Raw genomic sequence first — 17720 nt, 5'->3', positions numbered from 1 at the left:
TTCTCAATTCAGTCGCTGAATTTCTCTTTTTTACTTCTTCTACTCTCTTTATCATCATTATACCTTCCTGTCTACGTGAAGGAATATAGAATAAACACCATGTCTGCAACTTTCCAGCCTTTTCTACCTTTTTCCTGACACAATTTTTTTCCCCTCTCCTAATTCAAAGTGCTCGTCAGATCCCTAATTCATTGTGTCAAAAATTCTATATAGTTTTCATCTATCTCTCTCTGATCTGATCAAGACCCACTTCCCAGAATGCAGATTCTCAAATGGGTTTTCAAGCTTTTCTTTATATACTCCAGTTTCAATGTGTTTTCAGGAATGCAAGCTCAGAGAAGCCCAATAGTGTGTTCAGAGGCAGACAGAGCTTCACTTCTTGGTTTCAAGGCCAAAATTGTGATGGATACTACAGAAATTCTATCTTCATGGGTAGGCACTGACTGCTGTGGAGGAGATTGGGAGGGTGTGGAGTGTAATCCAACAGGAAGAGTCACTGGGTTGAAGCTGCAGAGACCTGATAGAGGGGCTGCCACTGGTTCTGGAATGTACATGAAGGGCACCCTTTCTCCTTCTCTTGGTGCATTGCAGTTCTTGGAGATGCTGGTGATTAGTGGTATGAAGCACATTGCAGGACCAATTCCTGATAGCCTCTCAAATCTAACCCATCTCACAACATTGGTCCTAGAAGACAATTCACTTGAAGGGAACATCCCTTTAGGTCTGGGTCACTTGTCTTCACTCAAAGCCCTTTCTCTCAGTGGGAATCAGTTGAGGGGCCAAATTGATCCTAGTCTAGGCAACTTTAGGAACCTTAACCTGTTAAATTTGGCAAGAAACTCTTTTTCTGGTCCAATCCCTTCTACTTTCATAAGTTTCATCAGTTTGCAGTCTCTTGATCTTAGCTTCAACTTGTTTACAGGGTACATTCCAGATTTTGTAGGGCAATTTCAAAACCTCACATATCTTGACCTCTCCAATAATCTACTCTCAGGGCAGGTACCCATTTCAATGTTTAGTTTGGCAAGTCTTTCAGACTTGTCATTAAGCCATAACCAGCTCACAGGAACAATCCCAGACCAGATTGTAGGATTAAAGTCCTTGACCAGTCTTCAGTTCTGCGAAAACCGGTTTATCGGTCAAATTCCAGAGTCCATTTCAAGATTGCAGAATCTTTGGAACCTTAATTTGTCCAGAAATGGATTCATTGATCCTTTACCAGTCATTCCTGTCAGGGGCCTTCCTTCTCTGTTGTCAATAGACCTGTCTCACAACAACCTCAGTTTAGGGCCTTCCTTCTCTGTTGTCAATAGACCTGTCAGGGACAGATTCCTTGAGCTCTTTAGACCTATCTGATAACTTCTTCACAGATGGGATTTTAGGCTTCTTCACAAATATGTCTAGTTTGCAGAAGTTGAAGCTCTCAAATAACCAATTGAAAGTTGATCTTTCTGCAATCAAATTGCCAGACGGGCTTTCGATGATCGATCTTCACTCAAATCAGCTCACTGGATCCCTCTCAAGCATCCTAAACAACAGGACAAGCAGCTTTTTGGAGGCTTTGGATGTATCAAACAATCTAATTTCAGGTGTGATTCCAGAGTTCAATGAAGGATTGAACCTGAAAGTCCTGAACATTGGAAGCAACAAGATTGCTGGATACATCCCCATTTCAATCTCAAACCTGATTCAACTTGAAAGGTTTGACATTTCAAGGAACCAAATAGCAGGCACCATCCCTTCAAGTTTAGGTCTATTGCTGAATCTTCAGTGGCTTGATCTCTCTATCAATAGGCTCAGTGGAAGAATCCCAAATACCTTGTTGGGTATTAAGGATTTGAGACATGCTAACTTCAGGGCAAACAAACTGTGTGGAGAGATTCCACAGGGTAGACCTTATAACATCTTCCCTGCATCTGCTTATGTACACAATCTCTGCTTATGTGGCAAGCCCATGCCACCTTGCAGGACCAAGATAACAGGAAATTTGATCTAGTGAGATGCAGACTCAAGTGCCCAAGAAGATAGGCTCATGCATGATGAGCATTCAATGTTATGTTATAGAAAAGGATAGGTTATATTTTCTGCCATAGTTCATTTTTTTTATCTATCACAAATCTCCCACTTCATTTTGAATAATACAAATCCTTAATTCAGAATTACAGCTCCAACATCATATCCAGCTTCTGTTCATGCAGGGAACGCATAGACATCACATTGACAAACCATTATTTTTCTTCAGAAATTTGTACTCAATAACAGATACAAAAGATGTTGGCCTATCATAAACCATAATTTTCTTGATATTATCTAACAGTACTATGCCATAACAACCCTTCAAAAACATTCATAAAAGGTACAACCAAGCCAAATGAATGGAAGATTAGCACATTAACTAGTCACCAGAGAAATCAATTTAGCATGGACATCTAGATACCTAACATTGATCAAAGGAGATCCAAAATTTACATTACTCCATGGGCAAGTATCGAAGAGTTGCCTCAGCTAAAAAAACACAAGTATTCTACTCCTCATCAGACACTTCTTGTACCTCTGCTACTTCCTTATCTGAACCTTCCTCATCCTAAACAATTACCAAATCACCAATTACCATCAATAACCAATCCACCGAATCAAAAATAAAAATGAAACATGACATAAAAATTTGAGAACCTACATTTTTACTGCCATTTTCATTTTCATTTTCGTCACCACTGTTACTCTCCAGGGCCTTCTCATACTCTGCCTTGAGCTCAGCAGCTTTGTCCAGATAAGGCTTCTTCTCCTAAAAACACACAGAAACAAGATAAAAATCATTGAAACAATTTAGCATTTCATAGTCAACAATTACTATTAGTGGGTAAAACAACTCACTTCATCACTCATAGACTTCCATTTTTCTCCACCTTGCTTTGCAACCTAATCCCATCAAAATAACACATTTGAGTCAAGAAAGGTACAGCATTAAAGGAATTACAAGCAAGCAAAAATTAATAACAATCATAAATTGGGTTATTTTTTGCATACCTCCTTAACAAGTTTAGAGTCTGGATTGGCTTCTTTATAAGTTTTCCTAAAATCACTCCTGAAGAATCACCAAACATCATAACCAATCAATTAAATTGCCAATCATAAAACAATAATACTAGAAACAAACATAGTTAGAGACATTACAAGAAGACAAAGAAGGCAGTGGGAGGGCGCTTCTTCCCACTCTTCCCATTTTCCTTCTTAGCCTTTTTGGCTTTTGGCTCTGTTAATCTGGGCTTCTTCCTACCCAAAAAAAAATCAAGAGATTAAAGCTCCCAAACAGCCAAAGAATATCTACAGTACAAAAAAGTAAAAGTGCAAACAAACTTACCTCTCAGTTGGCTTCTTAACTTCAGCAGGATTTTCTATGACTTGAGCCTCTGAATCACGAAAACAAGCTTGAGTTAATAACCCAGGTTCCACTTTCTGATGTCTATAAAGTCACCCCAGACATGACACAAAGCGGGATTTAAATGGTTCCTAAGTTCAATAACTGACACTAAAAAGAATTGAAAAGAACAGGTACTAAGCCTAATTTATCTAAACCATGTTCAGTTTCTTTCAAGCACAGTTCAATCAACTCCACTATAAGGGCCTTCTCATGTTTCTAAAGCCAGGCTTGGCATTCACTGTGTTCTTATGAGCTCACAACAACATATATTGCAGCAAAAGAATAGTTTCTTAATAAAAACTCAATATAACAGTCCATTCAAATTTGATACAGTAAAACTACACTCACCCAAGTTCATCTTGATTTTAGCATCCAGACTACAGTTGTGAAAGCTTATAAGAGCCACTGGCACATCCTTGTTGCACTCTTCACTGCAAATTTCACAATTTCCTTCCAATTGAGTAAACAAAAACCCAAAATAAACAAGATAAAAATTAACGGAGAAGATATCAATACAAAATCTCCATAAATAAAACCCTCGTGGTTTGAGACCAAATTAAATCTGTACTTAGATTAAATGACATTTGAGATTCATCAAACATTATATTTCAACAGACCAAACAACCATGTCAGTATCATTATGCATTGCAAGCAAAATAAATTGAAAATTCAAAATAGTGCCAAACAGAAAACATATAAATGATCCAAACAATGTTCAGAATCACAATCCGATCATAAGATCTATGAATCATGAATTTCACAAGAATCAATAACTAAAACCCAGGAAACAACACTACCAGAAGAAGCGCATAACAAAAACACAACATAAAGTGAGAACAAAAGGTAGTAAAAACATGGAGGAGAGGGAGCTCAATACCAGCGGGCGAAGGCGCTACCGTCTTTGCCTCGAACCAAGGAATTGCCACTCCCAGATCCAGTCTCGACCTCCACTCTCTTCCTTGGCTTCGGTTGGATTGATTTCGACGAACCGGCCATATCTCAATCTTCTTCTAAGTGCAGAGACTGAGGAAGCGAAGGCTCAAAGCGAGATTTGTTTCGTAGATGGAGAAAAAGCGTCTCACACTGAATCGATTGAAATAAAGAGAGGGATGGAGAGAGAGAGGGGGAGGGACTTTGTAAATTGCAATTTCATTCTGGCGCCATTGAAACCGCGCTTTCGCGAAGCAGAATAAAATTTGGGGTTTTTGCACGGATCAATGACTTGGAACGCTGATCCACCGTCCATTTCCTGCCTTCCCATGGACGGTTTAGATATGATCTATTCTCACCTCTTCGCATGGGGCCAGCAGAGTTACTTGGTCCAATTATTTACCCGGGCCTAATTAAGCCCAATTAGGGCCTCACGAGTGGGTTTTGCATACTGGCCCAAAGTGGGCTAGGCTTTTTTTTGTAAATTTTTTTTAATAATTCGAATTATTTAATCTCTTTTGATAGTATAATCGTATCCCTTCAAGTCCTCTAGGTCCTGAATTTATTTTTCAGTCAATGTAGAAAATAAAATAATTATAAAAAACTTGAAAAAATTATGGTGATATAAATATTCACACAAACTTAAAGTTTGTCATTTTATTTTGACCATCAATCAATTTTTCTCAGTTGTCATGAAAACGATGAATAATGCATAACGGCCTACTTGTATGGGAGAGCCCTTGTCAATTTTATATGATATACAAAAAATAAAATAAAATAAGATTTTTCTTATTTTTAGTGGGAATATACACAAAAGGACAAATAAGGTCAATTGCACAAATAAAAAAAAAACAGAAATAAGGACAAAAGATTAATTTACCAAAATGTTTTTTATTACAAAACACGTTTCTCTCTTATTCTTTCACTTTCTTCTCTCTTATTCCTTCATCGGGGCCACCTCTCTTTTCCTCCTTTGCTATTTCTTCTCTCTTATTCCTTCACTTGCGACATAAATCGGCGCTTATTCTTGTTATTCTTTGCAACTGAGACCAGGGCTTCTTCTTCTTCTTCCTTCGCTTGCGACAGAGAGATAACATATAGCATATTGAAACGATTAACATGTTAGCAAATCTCATAGGCAGAGGGGACCACCACCATCCGCCCACCGATCAACACCGCCAACCCACCAATGAGTAGTGTTGAAGCACCACGACAAACTCCCAACCATCATTAGTCACAGTTGGTTGTTGGTTCCACCGGAATTTGACCTTGAAGCTGCGGTCACCCAAGAAAAAAATTTCACAATCCAACTGGCAAAGAGAACGCCACCGTAAGCCACTACCACGTGAGTGTAACTCAAACTTAGGTGCACTATCCCCCACCCATTGGCTGGTCGAAATAGCCAACAGATGAGGAAGATTCGATTTGAGTGTCACATAGGGAATATGAGAGGATATTTATGTCAATAAACCAAATGTTTATAACTTTTTTATCCTTCATGGTATACTCCCTCTGTCCCATTTTGCTTGTCATCCTTTGGAAATCCAACTTCTTAAGGAGACATCATTTAATGCAATTCAACTAAAAAAAAAAATGTTATTTCAAATTTGCCCTTATTTATAGTGTTACATTTTTTTTTTCTTGAAACAAGGGTAATTAAAGTGATAAATATAAGTTTGGAATACAACAACAAGTGACATTAGTTTTGGGACATCCCAAAATAGAAAGAATGATAAGCAAAATGGGACGGATGGAGTATTATTTTACTCTTTATGGACCTTATGAAACAAAACTTATTTGAATGTCATTATTAGAACAAAACTTTTAATTAAGGGACTTATTTATAATTTTTTTTCCCTTTTTAGTGAAGTTGGGGTAGAATATAATGAACCGCTTAGATGATAGTCTAGTGTTAAATCTCTGGGACCAAACCATATCGAAGCAAAAGGTCCTAAGTTTGATTCCATTGGAAGCAATACCTTTGTGTGCCAAACTTGTATAATGTCGTTATCAATTAAAAAAATAGAATATATAATGATTTTTATATTAGGGTTTCTTTATATTTCATGTCAAACTCACTCAAATAAGCTAATGGAATACATCATCAAAATACACCAACCCTTAAGCATATTCAATGAATGTTCTAATTAATTATTTTTCTATATTACTACTTTCTTTCATTAAATGTTTTTATCAGCTGAATAGTCGATCAAACCGGCCAAAAATAAATGTTATTAGCAAATATAGAATGACTTAAATGTAACAATATATTTAATATTATTAATAATATGATTTATGGCATCTATGGATATAGTGTTGACATGTGGGAGGTGGTGCAATGCAATGTGACACAATCTATTTGACCAAATCCTTCTAACCATTAATTTTCTTAAATTAGGGAGTCGAAAAGGATTTGTTAGCTAATTGATCCTCATTTATTTAAAATGGTGGTCAATGGATGTTTCCTTCCTAGGATGAGATTAGCCGATAGCTAAGTGTAAAAAAAACAAAGAAAAATAGTATATGTAGAAAGCCTTAATAGTTGTTTAGATTTATTTTAATCTATTGGGGTTCATGGTGTCTTGGAACTGAAACTGACATTTTGACTCATGCACTTTCAATCACTTATAGAGAGATGGGCAGAGCTCATAGTACTGAGCCATCATTCCTAGAGAATTTCGTATTGACTTTTGTCTCGAAGAGATTCCCCGAGCACACCCTCGTGACCATGCCGTAGCTTAGGTTCGTTCTTTGTATAGGAAGGAAAGAAGACACTCATCAATCAAGAAGGATTTCAACAATTTAAGCTTTGTCTGACTAACTGATTCCTCTTGTAGGGTTGGTATTATTTATGATGTCGTCATAATCTATTGTCATTTGCTTGATATTCACTATCTTAGGGGAATGGAAATGAAAATTTACCACTTGAAATTCTATTAAGGAGTGCATATACATGTAAATTTAGTGGTAAATTTCTCTGACCCAATCGTATGGACTCAAAAGTCTTGAGTTCGATTCCTACTGGGATCAATATGTCATATACTGAGTATTACACTATCGTTGTGTAAGAAATTTTTATGCACGCAGATATCCGAAAGACAAGTTTTTATAGCGTGGTTCTAGATCAAAAGAAGTGCAAACTAGTTGATAATGAATCATTGACTTGACGATTCAAATTTAGTTGTCCCCATTAATACCTTACAATTTACCGAAGTACTTAAAAACATGGCAAATTTTAGTTTTTATAAATAAAAAAACTAATATTTATTTATGTAAAAAAAAATTCCCAAGGAAAAGAAACCATCCCTGAACAATGGACACTAGAATTTCCATTCCCAGGCCAAAGCAGTGAAGCACTCCTTAACCGAACGTAGCTGGCAAAGTAGAAGAACATATTCAAATTCATTATTTTTGATTTCACAAACAAACAAATGGCAGATAAAAACAAGCAAGAAACAAGTAGGATTTCCTTGTGCTTTTACAATCGTTTTCTTAGGGGAGGCGAACCGAGCAATGGAGGCAAAAAACAAACCAAGTTGGGATTTTTTTGAGTTTCAATAACGACAATTACATCTGAAAAGGTCAAAAATTGCCGTTACAAATTGTTTTCTATCAACTTGCTCTTGATGGGTTTCACAAATTTTAGCCGTTTTTGTTTTCTGTGACGTAGGGATGTTAAAAATCGATCCAAACCGTAATTCGAATGGAAAACCAAATCATAATTTTTAGTTTGGGTCGGTTTACGGGTTAACGGATCGGTTACGTGTGTGTGGGGATGTCTGTAACTTTGAATTTGGTTAAGTTTGTGCAAAAAAGTCTTGCTTGCAATGATACCCACTTCCCCCAAAGATACCCACAAAGCAAAGCTGCCTTACCTTCTGCGTACACAAACAGATTCAATCTCGGGAAGCATGAACTCCAATAACAGCCTTTTGTTTCTCATTCAGCTTTAAGTTTTATGCATTTCTCTTGTTTAGCTGGTGATGCTTGTTTTCAGAGATGCAGAGAGCTTTTGTTGAATCTACTACCTTATGAGTTGTAATTGAAGAGCAAGGTGAGATATTTTAGTCTCTGAATTCAAGAAAAGTGAAGAACTTTGTCTTTGTTTTGCTTTGCTTGCAAGTTGCCACTGCTTTTGTTGTTTTAGGATTTATTAATCCGTTTATCACTCATGATTGAATATTCTCAATGTCCCTCCAGTTTTGGAAATATATGCTTGAGTATCGGCTCCCAAGTAGCCGTTAATGTATATTTATTATTCCTTGATTTTTTTCTTTGTTCTTTAATGGATTTCAATGTTAGGATACATTCAGATTTTTGATTCTTGGCTTTATTCCAAGGCGATTCTTCAATCAGGGTCTGATTCAGTTTACATTCATTCAGATTTGTTTGTAGTGTTTTTACAGTTTATATGTGTGTTCTAATTAGGTAGCAGGACCGAAAGGATTGTGAGGATATGGGGTGCTTTGTTTCTACTCTAAATGATTCTGCTGAAAGGAGATGCCCCAAAAACGTTGGAGAGCTCGTGGTATTTGTTCCCGGACTAAGGATTCCAAAACCTGTTGACTTCGCTCAGCCAGCTAGTGGTGACATGTCTGGGAGTTTGGTTGAGCGATTATCCGCTCTAAGGACACGTATAGTGGTCATGGCAGGCCAAGGAGCACCGATGACTATACGACCAAGAAGAACAGCAACACAACATGGTAAATTGATTAGGCAAGAAGCCTATCCCTTTGATGATTATAATTATTTCCTTATTTAAATGCCTTGATTGTTTTCGCAGGAGGTTCGACGTTGGCTGATCTTCATCATGCTCTTGAGGATTACCTTCCGGTACTGTTGGGGCTAGTTGAAAGTGGTATATACATTTTCTTTTACTTACAAAATTAACCAAATCGTTTGGTACTGAGATGAGGTAGAAATAAAAGATAGAATTTTATGTCTTGTGTTTACCATTGTTTTGCTCATTACTATTGGGAGAAGAAAAGGTCGTGAAAACATGAATCCCTCTTTTTTTGAAAGAGCTTTATTCCTTTTAGCTTCTACTATAATTTGTAATAATTTTAGGTCGTCTTCTTTTTTCTCAAAAAAATATGCAGGAAACCAGCTACGGCATGATTGGCAATTCTGTTGGACAAATCAGGAGGACGATGTGGAGGTCTGATGACCATGCCACAGCTTAATCCGCTATTTAAGGCCGTCCAGCATTTGTTGGTTTCCTTCCTATAAATTTCTAACTAGAAGTACTGTAATTTCAGGTGACTACTATGTCCAATTCCTGGTACGAGGTGCTGTCAGTTTTGCACCTGATGGCCATGCTATCCTTATCACAAGCCAATTTATTGTTTCTTTCAAATAAATTGACAGATGATTATCATTCAAAAGTATCAGAAGGTAAGGTTAAATTGATTCCTTAATTCTGTTAATTTATTGATCTTGAAATTTTGTTAGTTGTTGTGCAGGTGGTTACTTTGTCCTGTTGGTTTGAATGTTAAAAACGACCCTGCAAACTATATACATGTTCCTTTTCATTTTCGTTCTAATTATCATTCTGCAGTTCACAGGAAATTCTTTATTAATCCACCGAGAGTGTCATTTTCTGATGTTTGTAATAGAATGCAGACGAGCTTCCATTGATATTTTCTTGAAAGCAGCAGGATATTTAGATTTTGCTGTCGAGCATGTCCTTCCTCAGTTTCCCACAGAGCTCAGGTTTGCTCAAGAAATCTCTCCTTTAAATATTTCTGGCTAAAGTTCAGGGATAGTTTCTGTTTATTCATATTATCCTCACATATTATAGGAACGATCTACCTTTAGACCTGGCTGAGGGAACTCTTCGAGCCCTTTGTCTGCAAGCGCTAGGCCAGGTAATAGCCAATTAAACCCTGCTGTTGTCTTCATGATATGTTGAAGCAATACGATTTTTCTCCTCTCTTTTTCTCCCCTCTTGTGTTGTCTAATTATCCACACACATGAATAGGTTGTTGATATCCAACTTGGGATGGCAATTGACAGTTTCAAAGCCACATTGGCTGTGAAACGGAGGCTAGCATGTGAGATGATAAAATATTGGCAGCAGGTAAGGTTCTATACTCGCTTGTGTGATAAAGCTACATTAAAAAAGAAGTCATAACACCGTTAAAGGGGACAGTTCCGTACTCAGGTTTTTCTTGTTAATTATATCATAAATCATGTAGTCAAGTTTACTGTCGCCATAAATTTTTTCATATTTCCCCTGTATTTCAAACATGCTAACTTGTAAAAAATGTGAAATTCTCATCGCTGATCATTCTTACTTTATGGTCTCTCAGTTCTTATGGTTTGGAGCTCAACAATGTCATCTTTCCTTTCGTACTTTCTGCAGGCACAAGAGAACATTATGGACCTTCCGCTAGCAAATGGATGGGGTAAAAAGCATAAGCTTTTCATTCAATGGAAATATGTTGAAGCCAAGGTACCATTTCAGTTACTTTTTTTTTGTTTTTCTGGTAACCGTGATTCTCATCGCTTTAAGGTTGACTGCACTGCATTATTCATTACTGAAGTTCTTTTTTTTTTTTTACTTCCATGTGGTTGCTGTAACAGTTAAATCAATCTCCAAAGCTGATCATAAAAAAATATTTTCTGGTTGTATGTGTGACAATAGGATGAGCTCTTGATACATTAGTTTAGTTAACAAGTAGTAATGGATTTGGAAGGCTTTGACTCAGTGGGTTCCGGTTCTTAGAGTCGCTAATAAAAAACATGGATTTGCAAAGTTACAATCCTAATGTTGGGGGTGGAAATAATTTGGTTCAAATTTATGTTTCAGGCTGCTGCATACTATCTTCATGGTTTGATACATAGCGAGGGGAATGCAGAAAATTTAAATGAGATTGCTGTAGCCGCTCTGCAAGCAGCGGACGTGTTTCTGAAAGAAAGTAAGAAGGCCAGTGAAGCCTTCCACCAGGCATCTCCTCTGTCACGGTAATTTACGAACATTCCATCAGTACATAGATGTTTCCTTGTTTCTTTGCGGTAGAACTTCACTGCCTACTTATAGTTTTACCAGCTCCAAATATAAGCTTCGAAACAAAGACCGCGAGAACTGCTTGGTTATTCAGTGGTGAAAGAGTCAAAAAAGATGCTTTGGTGTCAAGCATTTCTGTTATCACTACTTTTATCAATCCAGAATACACAATGATGGAACTGAAAACATATTCTAGTTAATCCTTGTTAGGTTTTCTAGATTGGAACAGAATAATGAAATCTGCCGCTCGCTTCATTGAGAGGCCGTGGTCCCGCAGAGCTCAAGAAAAGGACTGCCTTAAAACATTGAGCAGAAGTCTCTTCCATTCTATTTTATTTTTCTAACAAGGGTGTCCGACACTTTGCCCCGACTATGCCCTTGGACGTGCAGAGAAAGTATCTTCCATCTTCCTTTATTATTGTACTTCTTGTGCCAAAAATGCTAGGATTGTGATCGTGGAATCATTTGATCCACATTTTAGTATTTTACATTGTTCTTACACAAACCCGGATGAGAATTGCGAAAATTAAATCAATAAATGTAACACTTGGTATCTTTTGGTAACAGAAATCCGACTACTTGGGGAGTGAACAAGTATCTCTCCGACAAGATTCCTAAAGATGTTTCAAGCAGGGTGTCTTCTTCACAGGTGCTACAAAGCCATGAAAGGTAAGCTGGAGATAAATAGTCCTCATCCTGTTTCCTCACTGTTATACAAACTCCTGGCGCGGACAGAATATGAGCCATGTTATCCTGAATCCAGTATTAAGAACATATATTGATGGGTAGTAGTATTGGTTTCCAGAATCATGCAGGCGGCTCCAGCATTGCCGGATTTTGCTCTGTCGCTGAAACCTGACGAGTATCAACTTCCTCCGGTGGATCCTTCATGGAATGACATTTTCAAGGACAAAATCTCTATGAGGGTGTGAAGTGACTGTGGACCATATCAAGAAGCTGACAGATGAAGAACCACCTCCTAGTGTGTCAACCAGTTAGATCCAGTTTATATGTGTGATGACTTGCATTTTGAAACTTCTAATGTTATTTGTCTGATCCTGTGAGAAATAGAAACAAACATAAATTCAGATTCCATACAATCACTGAAAATCTTCATACATTTGTGCCCACTTAAGTCTTGGGACTCAGTTCATAGCATTGACTCTTCTCACCTACTCGTCTTCTCGCCTTCCCAAAGTTTTAGTTTTACATAATTAAAAGCTATTTGTTTAATTATTTTTAAATGATTTTGTCTTGTACTATATTTTATATACAAATAATTATTTGAAATTATTACTAATGATATTGTAATAGAGAGTTTTCATAATATAAAAACTCACATTGAATAATTATGATAACTAAAGACGTGAATTTTTTTCATATAATATTACTAAAATTAATTATTTTCATGCTATATAAAAAGAGGTAATGTTTCTCCCGCTGCTTCGTTGTGCCACCATGGTAAGTTTGGATCCCGCATCCGCCACTGCTGGTCAAGTACAACTTAAGTGAATGGCTTTGACTACAACTTAACTTCGCAGGCTCCGAGGTCCGAACCATCAAAGAGAGAGCGCATAACAGCGTCGAACCAGCCATGAATGACTCGGTGTAGTGGTGGAGACTTGGAATGAGAGAATTACTGCAATTTGATTCAGGAAGCCAGATTTTGCAAGGGGGGTATGAATGTAATTTCAACCTCGAATGGACTTCTATACCCCTAAACCCGTTTCAATCACATGCAACAAGCAGCTCAGCAGAAGGGGGGGTATGATGGTAATTTCAGTGACAGTTACTGGAGATTGGGGACCAGAAAACAGAATCAAGAGAGGGGGGAGAGAGCACACACGTCTGGTAATCATTATAAACCTCGCGCTCTCTGGTTACCCAATGCACAGTTGCTCTCACTGAATTGCTATTCTGTTTCGCTCTCTCCGTGAACTTCCGAGAATTTGTTTGTTCCTTGATCGGAGAAACGTTTCCGGTAAGCTTCTGTTTTCCTGGTTCTTCGTTTTCCTATCAGCATATTTTATTTGATAGGAAAGTGTATGCCATGAGTTTGTGAGTTTGGAATGTGATCACTGATCAGTACAGCATTTCTTTATTGCTCTACAGTACTTCTCTGTTTATGCTTTCACGCTTGTTTTTCAAAACTAGTTGAATTTGCTGGATAGTGAGAATTGAGATTTACCATTGGTTTTTCTGATTTTTTACTCATGATCGTGAAAACTCTGATTAATGATACTTTTGAACCATCAAACTTCTGTCCTCGATTGATCTCTACTTCATCTGCCAGTTCATCTCTGAATCGGTTGCCATGTTAGTGTTTGCACCTTTGTCTTACACAGCCGCAATGCTCAAAATCCTTACTATACTTGGAATTAACTTTTGCGTTCTCAGGCTTTCACAGAGCTCCAAAAGCTCCTCTCCATGTCCTACTTTTTATCTGCAGCGAAATTTATGTTATCCAGTCCGCGACGATTTGAATTTTGATCGCCATTTCATTTGTTTGATTCATGCTTAGTTAGAGATTGTTTAGTTAGTGCATAATGTGCGTTGTTGTTGCAGATTAGGAGCTCATGGCGATGGAAGGCTGCTCTCGCAAACATGATGATGATGCAGCTACGGTCCTCACTGTAAATTTTCCCTCTCTAAAACTGTTTCTCTCTCTCTCACACACACACGCATGGCCACTCTCGGCGATGCCCTTTCCCGTTATCTCAAACCCACGCGCGTTGCCCCAGCAAAAAGGTCACGCGCGCCCTAAACCCGTCTACTAGCGATTACGAACGTCGTCGTTTTACGCATGAGTTGTGTGGCTCACGTGAGAGAAAAAAGATTACTGTAGCAATATTTCCTTCTGATTTACTTGCAGATATGTCACCCACTAAAGAACAAATATTCTTCACATAATTGATAATTATGGCCAATCCGGTTAAGGACTCGCAAATATGTAATCATACGCTGGATTTTATAGTCCGTGCACGTATGTAGACAATGGCCGTGCGTGCATGTATAAGAATAAGATTGGTTGTTTTCATTTGGTGCAGGAAATGAAGTATTTGAAAAAGATGCAACATAGCCCTGCGGACGCCGTCGAAAGCCCTGCTTTGGAGAGACAAGTACTGTACACAACTGCACCAATTTCTACTCTAGGTAACAGCAGGAAACATCTCCTTCTGTACTTTCTCTTTTCATGATTTGTTGATTCGAATCCTTCTTTTATACCCGGAAACTCCCATATTGAAAACCTTGTTCAAGCACAAATTCACAATTGTGCTTACTATGTGTGCAATCGCAGTGGCAGAGGAAGCAGCAGTGGCAGAGGAAGCAGCAGAGCACATAAAAGTGGGTTCGTTCTACGAATTAATTGATCAGTCGAAGCTGCCTGAAAGCACCCCACATCAACTCAAGTCAATACGTGTTGTTATGGTATTGATATTGAAAGCAGAGATATTAAAGAGGAATATCATTTGATCTTCATTTTTGTTTTTGGGTATTCTTCTCAGTTTACGTGGGCGTTCTTTTTGCAGGTGAGAGAGAAGACTAGAATGAGAGTATCCATCAGATACCCAAGCATATCTTCACTCCGTGAACACATCAGTGAAGGCAACGGTACGAAACCGCACGGGAAGAAGATACCAATGTTGGACGAGAAGTTTGTAATAGGAGCAGAACTTGCTTCAGAATTGCTTTACAGGAGGGTCCCACCGCTGGAAATCGCTGAGCGGAGCAACTTTTGGGATTTCTGGGCTGTGCCTCCATTGGAAGAAACAGAGAAAATCTCAAGCATTAGCTTTAACGCTTGGCCCAGCAACGAGGAGTTATCGCTGGGTTCTTGTTGGTCCGAACTTAAATCCATGGGGATGGTCAATTGGGGCAAGCGCCGGCAGGTCCGGTTCCTATCTCGGCATGTGGAGGGGAAGCATGAGCAGAGTACATTTGAAGCAGCACAGGATAAAAGGGAAGGAAAAGAAAAATCGTACGAAGAAGACGATGATGAAGACCAAGAACAGAGTGAGCAAGCCGAATCCGAAGAAGAGGATGAAGATGATGTGGATGAAGAGCAAGAAGAAGAAGATGAGGAGGGCGAGAAGCATAGAATTGCCAAAACAGAAAAAGCACAGACAGCCAAGAAGAACTTGAAGAGAAAGCGCCAAGAGTATATTTTTAGAGCCCAGAGGGCTAGAAGAGCAAAAACAGAGGGGAAAAATAAGATGGTGGTTTACAAGCAGTGGCAGAAGAAGAGTAAGAAAAAAGTGCTGAAAAACTCCATTGATAGATGGTCTGTTGAAAGGTGAGGACTTCATAGGCTCTACAGACTACAATTAGCTAATTAATTAATATTTCTAGCCTATTTGATTTCCACTGAACATTTAAAATACAATTCATATATGAAGGTATAAGTTGGCAGAGAAAAACATGCTGAGGATTATGAAGGAAAAGAGAGCTTTTTTTGGAAAACCAATGCTGAGGCCAGCACTACGATCAGAGGCTCGAAAGCTGATCGGAGATACTGGTTTATTAGACCATTTGCTCAAGCACATGTCAGGGAAGGTGGCCCCTGGCGGGCAGGAGAGGTTCAGGCGTCGACACAATGCTGATGGAGCAATGGAGTACTGGTTGGAGAGTGCAGATTTGGTTGATATAAGGAGAGAGGCTGGTGTACAGGACCCATATTGGATTCCTCCACATGGGTGGAAGCCCGGTGACAATCCAACACAGGACCCTACCTGTGCAAGGGAGATCAGAAAGCTCAAAGAAGAAATGACCATAGTGAAAAAGTATTGTGCTTTACCTTGCTGTTCTAAATTTCTTCGGTCGTTGTGCTCTGTTTTTCCTTGGCATATATCATTCGAAAGTGTTGATCTTTTTTGGGTGGTGATGAGATTACATATTAAAGCCTCTCCCTTTTTCTCCTCAAATGTTTGCATCTCTTGATTCTACTTCGTTCTATGATATATGATGAACAGGAGCATGCGGGATCTGGTATCAAAGAAGAAAGAGGAAGAGGTACAAGCTGCTGTGGCCTACCCAGTCCGTTGTGTTACAGATCGAGGTCTGGGAAGTGATGGTTTATTACTTCCCCTGAAGGTAAACACCGATTAATTAGTGGGCAAGATTTTGACCTGCTCGACTTCTCTTATTGACCTTATTTCTCCCTTTGATAGGAAACGTATATGGATTTGGTGAAGAGGAAAACCAAGATTGAAAAACAACTGATGGCAATTTCACAAACTTTGACTGGAATAGAGGTATTAAAGCATAAAACCATCTCTCCTCCATATAATTGATGCGATTATGTGGATTGGAGGTATTAAAGCATAAATTTCATCATCTTTTTCACTTCAACAATAACATATGTTGTTCTGCAAGGTCATATTTTGATGGACACTGTCATAAATAACCATATAATGCACTATACACAATTCAAGGTATGGTACAGAACAAAAGTTTATGATATACAGATCTAAGAAGGATGTCTAATACATGGCTTTGATAAAATGATAATTGGTGGGTTATGCAGGAAGAAATGGGGAAGCTGCACTCAACAATGGGAGAAACACAGGCACTGTTGGCAGCAACTTAGTTAAGGAAGAAATGGGAAGCTGCACTCAACAATATGAGTTTCATAGGCACTGTTGGCAGCTAACTTACTTGCATCTCTGCTTGGCATTTTTGGAAACTTAGTTCAATACGTCCTGTCTTTGACAGTTCTTTGGGGCTCAGGGATAACTGCCCCACTTTTTTGACAAGAAGATAAATAGGCATTATTAATGTAACCAAGAACTTATCACGGTCTTGTTTATGGGGAATATATACGAATATTGATACAGAAATAATAATTAATCAATCGTGAAGTACTGAGTAACATAAATGATTTGATTACAGGCAGTAATAATGACGTTCATCAGTGCATTAACGGATGAGTAAGCTAGGCATGTCCTACAATGTGTATCAAGTATGAACCAATTCATTGTAAAAATTGAAGTCTGAAAGAGTCTGCTTATGAAAGTAGTTAAACCATCAATGAAACAAAAAATAGTAAAATACCATCCCCATGTAGGACGTAGCCTTGTTCATGGGTCATAGCCGAGATGCCAAAATGTGGGCGAAGCAAAAGAAAAATATCCAAATTGAGGCCCAAATTTAATTTTTGGCATTGGCCATGGGCCAAATTTTGTGGCCCAGCCCAATCCAGCTTAGAAATCTTACGGCCTCGTTTTTCCAGTCTGGGCTGGGCCCGGCTTGAGCAAAGCACAAACATTTCATGATGTGATAAAGAAACATACGGCGTGAGGCAACATTACTTACAAAATGTAAAGCCAGAGAGAAGATTTGAATAAATATAAGCTCGGCTTC

General features: G+C 38.3%; 4 protein-coding genes across 4 annotated transcripts; 3 read left to right on the top strand and 1 right to left on the bottom strand.

The window, feature by feature from the left end:
- On the top strand, positions 1-2159 carry LOC119984097 (probable inactive leucine-rich repeat receptor kinase XIAO). The gene is given in 2 exon segments (XM_038827882.1): positions 1-1289; positions 1291-2159. Coding segments are annotated over 2 exon segments (1737 nt in total). The 5' UTR covers positions 1-258; the 3' UTR covers positions 1997-2159.
- A 173-nt stretch (positions 2160-2332) lies between these two features.
- On the bottom strand, positions 2333-4543 carry LOC119984104 (high mobility group B protein 7-like). Its single transcript, XM_038827893.1, has 8 exons — positions 4299-4543; positions 3770-3852; positions 3362-3410; positions 3175-3273; positions 3028-3085; positions 2875-2919; positions 2678-2785; positions 2333-2584 (listed from the first exon to the last, which is right to left on the bottom strand). Exons 1-8 carry the CDS (start codon positions 4415-4417, stop codon positions 2525-2527), a joined length of 621 nt encoding a protein of 206 aa, XP_038683821.1. The 5' UTR covers positions 4418-4543; the 3' UTR covers positions 2333-2524.
- A 3540-nt stretch (positions 4544-8083) lies between these two features.
- LOC119987136 lies at positions 8084-12535 on the top strand. Its single transcript, XM_038831931.1, has 12 exons — positions 8084-8405; positions 8780-9054; positions 9135-9209; positions 9451-9509; positions 9610-9745; positions 9967-10063; positions 10152-10218; positions 10332-10430; positions 10716-10805; positions 11163-11317; positions 11928-12029; positions 12166-12535. The coding sequence occupies exons 2-12, from the start codon at positions 8808-8810 to the stop codon at positions 12290-12292; spliced, it is 1254 nt and encodes a 417-aa protein (XP_038687859.1). The 5' UTR covers positions 8084-8405; positions 8780-8807; the 3' UTR covers positions 12293-12535.
- A 264-nt stretch (positions 12536-12799) lies between these two features.
- LOC119994694 (protein DYAD) lies at positions 12800-17221 on the top strand. Its single transcript, XM_038841253.1, has 9 exons — positions 12800-13341; positions 13926-13993; positions 14408-14513; positions 14677-14789; positions 14891-15654; positions 15758-16141; positions 16331-16451; positions 16529-16612; positions 16885-17221. Exons 2-9 carry the CDS (start codon positions 13937-13939, stop codon positions 16945-16947), a joined length of 1692 nt encoding a protein of 563 aa, XP_038697181.1. The 5' UTR covers positions 12800-13341; positions 13926-13936; the 3' UTR covers positions 16948-17221.
- Positions 17222-17720: the final 499 nt, after the last annotated feature.

The sequence above is a fragment of the Tripterygium wilfordii genome, chromosome 3, assembly GCF_013401445.1.
Source record: "Tripterygium wilfordii isolate XIE 37 chromosome 3, ASM1340144v1, whole genome shotgun sequence".
NCBI lineage: Eukaryota > Viridiplantae > Streptophyta > Magnoliopsida > Celastrales > Celastraceae > Tripterygium > Tripterygium wilfordii.
The sequence above is the reverse complement of the archived record's forward strand: the minus strand, read 5'-3'. Positions and strand labels throughout refer to the sequence as shown.

What these genes read in the sequence shown, in the direction of transcription:
- LOC119984104 (XM_038827893.1), bottom strand. Translation starts at nt 4,417, where the DNA reads ATGGCCGGTTCGTCGAAATCAATCCAACCGAAGCCAAGGAAGAGAGTG. An exon ending in GTTAAGAAGCCAACTGAGAG is followed by an intron (nt 3,274 to 3,361) that starts GTAAGTTTGTTT and finishes TTTTTTGGGTAG; the next exon opens with GAAGAAGCCCAGATTAACAG. An exon ending in ACTGCCTTCTTTGTCTTCTT is followed by an intron (nt 3,086 to 3,174) that starts GTAATGTCTCTA and finishes GTGATTCTTCAG; the next exon opens with GAGTGATTTTAGGAAAACTT.
- LOC119987136 (XM_038831931.1), top strand. Translation starts at nt 8,808, where the DNA reads ATGGGGTGCTTTGTTTCTACTCTAAATGATTCTGCTGAAAGGAGATGC. An exon ending in ATCAGGAGGACGATGTGGAG is followed by an intron (nt 9,510 to 9,609) that starts GTCTGATGACCA and finishes CTGTAATTTCAG; the next exon opens with GTGACTACTATGTCCAATTC. An exon ending in GGAAATATGTTGAAGCCAAG is followed by an intron (nt 10,806 to 11,162) that starts GTACCATTTCAG and finishes TTTATGTTTCAG; the next exon opens with GCTGCTGCATACTATCTTCA.
- LOC119994694 (XM_038841253.1), top strand. Translation starts at nt 13,937, where the DNA reads ATGGCGATGGAAGGCTGCTCTCGCAAACATGATGATGATGCAGCTACG. An exon ending in GTTTATTACTTCCCCTGAAG is followed by an intron (nt 16,452 to 16,528) that starts GTAAACACCGAT and finishes TCCCTTTGATAG; the next exon opens with GAAACGTATATGGATTTGGT. An exon ending in AAACTTTGACTGGAATAGAG is followed by an intron (nt 16,613 to 16,884) that starts GTATTAAAGCAT and finishes TGGGTTATGCAG; the next exon opens with GAAGAAATGGGGAAGCTGCA.